The sequence below is a fragment of the Lathyrus oleraceus genome, chromosome 5 (genome assembly GCF_024323335.1).
Source record: "Lathyrus oleraceus cultivar Zhongwan6 chromosome 5, CAAS_Psat_ZW6_1.0, whole genome shotgun sequence".
NCBI lineage: Eukaryota > Viridiplantae > Streptophyta > Magnoliopsida > Fabales > Fabaceae > Lathyrus > Lathyrus oleraceus.
In genome coordinates, this window is record NC_066583.1 from 284013656 (window position 1) to 284019502 (window position 5847).

The window sequence follows — 5847 nt, forward strand, 5'->3', positions numbered from 1 at the left end:
CACAAAGTAAAAAAATCTTGTACCACTCTGCAACGTCTAGCAATGGATCAGTATTACTATGTAGTGATGTGATTTTCACACCACTAACTTGTGATGTCAATTTCACTTTGCACCCCACAAAATTAGTGATGTGAATTTCATGCCACAAATGTTTTTTTTCAGCAACCACATGGTTTCTATTTTGCAGGATATTTATATGATAAATATTTCATAAAATACAAAAATTAATTATTAATAAAAATATTTTCAAATAATAATCATCACTAAAAATGTAATTAATAATTAATAAAATTCAAAAATTATAATTATATTTGATTAAAAAATTACATTTTCTAATAATAAATATCATTAAAAAATATTAAAATTATAGTCACGTGATATTCACGCGACAAACATAAATAACAATAAAAAAAGTCAATCATCACTAAATATCTCGTCTTTTTCATCTTCATCTTCTTGGCTACCAACTCCTCTATTTCCACCCAATGAACCATGGTTTGATTGTGAGGCAAAAATTGTCGCATTTGCGCCTCCATCTCTAATTGTCTCTTCTTCATTTCCTCAATTTTGACCCGTTAGTGCCGTCTCATGTGTCGTTGTCTCGCCTTAGTTAGAGTTAATTGTCTGACTGTTTCCATCATTTCGGGTGTTAATTCTGGTGGACGAGACGCTCCTTTCCCATCTTCAAGTCTTTGAAATAAATTTATATCCCCTCTTTTGTAGTCGACGACCAAAGCTCCAACACCAAAAAATCACTCATTTGCTTCCTTCCCCCCAGATGTTAAACTCCAAATATAAAGATCTACATGTGGATCAATCAGATCTAAATCGATCGGAGTATAGTGAGGATTTCAACCAGAAATTATGTGAGCAATCTCTGATACAACTCCTACACATAATTACCATCCACCGAGCATGTTCGCTGATACTAATACTTCCTACTGAACTAAATCATCCCCCTGCTTCAGATGCTCTGAGTTTATTTGCCTGTTCACATTGTTTTCTTAAAACTATGTCTTCCAATAGACAAGAAGTTCCTCCAATACTTCCTTGCCTATCCAATCAAGACGAATTTTTTGTTCTTCCTAACATAGTATAGCAGCCTAAGCATGTCAAGTAGCCGGTTTGATGTTTTGCCTATAATTTTTTTTAATCTTACATTCGTCCATGACGTTCACGTACACCTTTCCTGGAATGTTTTATGACATCCAAACAAGTTGTTAGATAACTATAACAAAAATATAATTATAAAATAACATAACTTAAATAAAAATTCATTATACCTTAAAGTTATCTAACCATTCATCTTTCTCCTTCGAGATAAGCTCTCCAAAAGACTTCCAAGCTTTTTTATACATTAGTTGAATGACTCGATTTATAGCTTTGGCAGCAGGTCGACTCAGTGAAAACAACAATAATTTGAATAAGTATTAAATATAAAAATGGCAATATATATAGTTAAATAAAAATTATAAATTAGAAACTTAATTGGATCCATTTATCCGAATAAGATGACGTCCATCAAGCACCAAATGCTCACTGGGAGCTGCAACAACATTGTCCTGCTCCTCACGATCCCCGTCATCCTCCAAAATAGGGTCATCCTGCTCCTCATGCGCAGGTATATGTATGGGATGTGAGGTGCTGGAACTAGATCCCCTAAGCATGAAGGATAATTGTACTTGTGTGGGATGTGGAAAACTAGTTCCCTCGGGTTGATGCATGAAGGATGACGATACCTGTGGAAAACTAGTTCCCTCGGGATGTTGCATGAAGGATGATGGTACCTGTGGAAAACTAGATCCCTCATGTCACTATGCCAAACAAGGGATTAGACAGCGCTTTTTTTGACATTAGACAGCGCTTAAAAGCGCTGGCTATACTGGCGCTGGTATAGGTCTTAGACAGCGCTTAATTTACTAAAAAAGCGCTGGCATAGGGGGGGTTTAGACAGCGCTTTTTCAGTAAAAGCGCTGTCTAAAACCCCCCTATGCCAGCGCTTTTTTAGTTAATTTCATGTTGAAATTAACTAAAAAAGCGCTGGCATAGGGGGGGTTTAGACAGCGCTTTTACTGAAAAAGCGCTGTCTAAACCCCCCCTATGCCAGCGCTTTTATTAAAAAAGCGCTGGCATAGGTGGTTAATTCAACAAAATATAGTGTAAAAAAGCGCTGGCATAGGGTGGGCTATACCAGCGCTTTTACAGAAAAAGCGCTGGTATAGCCCACCCTATGCCAGCGCTTTTTTACACTATATTTTGTTGAATTAACCACCTATGCCAGCGCTTTTTTGATAAAAGCGCTGTCTAAGGTCAAAATTAAAATGCCTTTACCAGCGCTTTTTGCCTAAAAGCGCTGTCTAAGACTCCAAATTTTGGAGGATCTTTTTATACGTTTTCACCACATTATTTAGCACCTGTAAATTGCAAATTTCAGCAGATTTTCATAAATTGGAGCTTGAATCCAATCTATATGCACCTTATAGTTCAACACATTGTAGTTCTATCTTCTGAATATGCACATATACTTGAAAATCTATATGCATTATAAACACATTATAGTTCAACACAATATACTTCTAATTTCAGCAGTTTTTTGAGTATTTATATATATACTTGAAAATGTTTGCCTTTACAAAAAATCTACACATTTCTAATAACCTCCAAAAATGCTAATCAAAATGTATTTCAACACATTCTAGTTCTATCTTCTAAATATGCTATATAACCTGAAACAACACCAAATAAAGATTGTAGTAAGCAAATGGAATTCACTCAAAGTTATTCAGATCACATTCAAAATTAAAGTAAGAGTTCAATACCTCACAAAACCTGTAGCTCGATAATGAATTGACACAATTCCTCTTTAATTTCATCCAACTGATCTTTTGAGTAATAAGCACATCTATATTCATCAAAGTACTACATAATAATATAACATAGTATGATTTAGTTAAATCTATTTAATTATGAGAAATATGTGTTAAATATGAAAATAACTCATAAGTTAGAAATCCATACATCAGATGGAATATCTGTTCGATCCATAAGAAGAGTTTCTTTCATAAACCTCAACGTGTAATATCCACAATCTATATTATTACGCTGTCGAGGACACTACACATGGAAAAACAATATGGATAAATATCCTAAGTTTTATCATGTGTCATCACTAATATAATCAAAATTGTGATAATTAATATACCTCCACTCTATTCCATGTAATGTTATTGGCTTTTCTCTTTGGTACTTGAATTTTTCTTTGCGCTCGAACAGTTTGTATAATGCTATAATGAAATATAAACGAATATTTAGAACAATTCACATAAATAAATAAGTATACACACGAATATTGGGTTATTTGCACTTACGTGTCAACTATCGTCTTCATAGCAGGGTATGTTGTCCAATCATTATGTAAAGAATCCAAATAATACACAATTTCTTTAAAAGGATTTATCGCGACCAACAACCAATGTCCACTGTAATAAAACAAATGTTAGATGGAAACTTTCTACACGACGTCAAAATATGAAAAATTATAACAGATGAATTTAGATTGAAGAACTAACCCGTCGCCGGTATTAAACGGTAAAAAGAACAACTTTTCTCTATCTGTGTCGGCCATAAAGCGCTCGACTACATACGTCCTGACTTCATCTGGTTTTCTTATCATTTCGGTTAAGTTCGTTTTCATGGGATTTAAGAATGAGAATCTTTGCTCCAACCCACGCGGACCCATCAATTTGTCATATAAATACCTTATATAAAAACATCATTAACATTTAGACTATTCATATGAAACGAGTAAATAACTTGTTCAAGAATTTAAACAAAGTAGATCGGATATACCTCATGTATGTGTTGATAACACCAACGCTTAATTGCGTATGATACAAAATTTGATCAAAATCCACTTTACCCAATGGCTCGGCATACTCAAAACCAAAAATAGCTCCATCCATAGGTATTAAACGAACACATCCATCCGAAATATCTGTCGTTTCTAAATATGTATGGAGGCACGCTCTATACTTGGAAGGATTTTTCTTTTTAGCCCCGGTCCTCTTGGAAATTTCAGTCTTCTTAGCAACAGGAATCTAAATATCATATAATTAGTAAGGTGAAGTGTAAGATGACGAATTAACAGGAATCTAAATAGCATATAATTGTGATGTACCTCTTTTTGCGATGCAACTGACTCGATTTCCCGCGCAATCCCCTTATCTTTTGCTTTGGATTTTGTGGGAGTCTAATTAACATTAACATGTAAAAAATGTGTACGTAAAATGCGCGTAAAAAATTTGAATACCTAAAGGTTCATAATGGTTTTAAGCATACCTCATATCCTACGATAATGAGGTCTGTCGGCCATGCAACAAATGAACCTATGGCATCTCCCAATAAAGTTGCATCCGAAACATCGTCAGGATGTGGTAATAACGCATCCTTCTCCAAAGCAATATCAACCGAGACTTTCAAAGATCCAGTAGGGAGCGGTTTAGTGTGAAGTAATTCACCCAAATTGTTATGAACTTTCCCCTTGCCAACCATCCGATAAGTCGGTCTCGCTAAGTAGAGGTGACAAGGTGAAATGCCCTAAAACCAATAATAAATATGACATTTTTAATGTGTATATATGACAATTAAATAAATTAAGCTAATTTAATTTCATAATAAGATATATAATTACCTCTGGAATAGTCGGTTGAAAATTACAATTGATACTATCTTTGTCACTAGTATCTTTAAAACCCGCTGCTCGATCTCTTTCTCTTTCCTTTCTTAATTCAAGAACTTCAGCTTTTAATGCTTCCAAAGTTTGCTGCAGTTCTTTATTGCTAGGAGTCTTTTGTTTTTTAATATTCAAGGATTTTTGAGTGATCCCAAATCCCTTGCCCCTCACCCGACCAGAATACTCGGGAACATCTAATGCTCGACTCAGTATGCTCCTGCAATCAGTGTCTTCATATGGAACTATAGATTGAGATAGAGTCTCCTGAAAATCATATGAACATACACACAATAATTCTTTCATCTGCATGCCAAGTAAGATGTCTTGCATCGGTTTCACTACGAAACATGCGCCTAAATCTCGGAATTATCGGAAAATACCATAAGACTTTTGCGGGAGATAATCTTTTCTTATATCGAGACAAACCGCATTTAGGGCACTCAGTTAACATTGCATATTCGTTACGAAACAAAATGCAATCGTTAGGACAAGCATGTATCTTATCATAGCTCATGCCAATAGAGCACAACATTTTTTTTGCCTCATAGGTTCGATTAGGAAGAACATTATCATCCGGTAGCATTTCTCTCATAAGGGCCAACAACTCTGTGAAACTTTTATCCGACCATTCATTGCCCGCCTTTAAGTTGTACAACTTTAATACCGCAGAAAGTCTTGAGAATTTAGTGCAACCTTTGTACAACGGTTTCTCTGCATCGCTTACCATCCTCTCAAACATTTCAGGACAATCATGAAGATCTTCATCCAGTGCTTCTACAATCTCTTCAACTCGATCACAATCGTATGTTTCCGTGTCTTTGTCGTATGAAGCATAGGTCGTATTACTTTTCTCCCTCTGTTCAACATTCTCGTTAATTTTCTCACCATGAAATATCCAACACGTATAACTTCGATCAATTCCACGCATCAGTAAATGCGATTTCAATCCATCTGCGTCAACCCGACCCATATAACAACAACCCAAGCAAGGACATTTCATTCGACTGGGGTCTTTGACATGTTCAACAGCAAACTTAACGAATTCCAATACCCCATTCTCGTACTCTTTCGACAATCGATCGGCAGACATCCATTTTTTATCCATGGTTTTCCTA

The 5847-nt window shown here is 35.3% G+C and overlaps 1 protein-coding gene across 1 annotated transcript; it reads right to left on the minus strand.

The window, feature by feature from the left end:
- Positions 1–2322: 2322 nt before the first annotated feature.
- LOC127080219 (uncharacterized) lies at positions 2323–5035 on the minus strand. The gene is made up of 10 exons (XM_051020547.1): positions 4691–5035; positions 4339–4596; positions 4178–4249; positions 3850–4097; positions 3570–3758; positions 3369–3479; positions 3203–3284; positions 3019–3114; positions 2820–2919; positions 2323–2726 (listed from the first exon to the last, which is right to left on the minus strand). Exons 1-9 carry the CDS (start codon positions 5033–5035, stop codon positions 2821–2823), a joined length of 1500 nt encoding a protein of 499 aa, XP_050876504.1. The 3' UTR covers positions 2323–2726; position 2820.
- Positions 5036–5847: the final 812 nt, after the last annotated feature.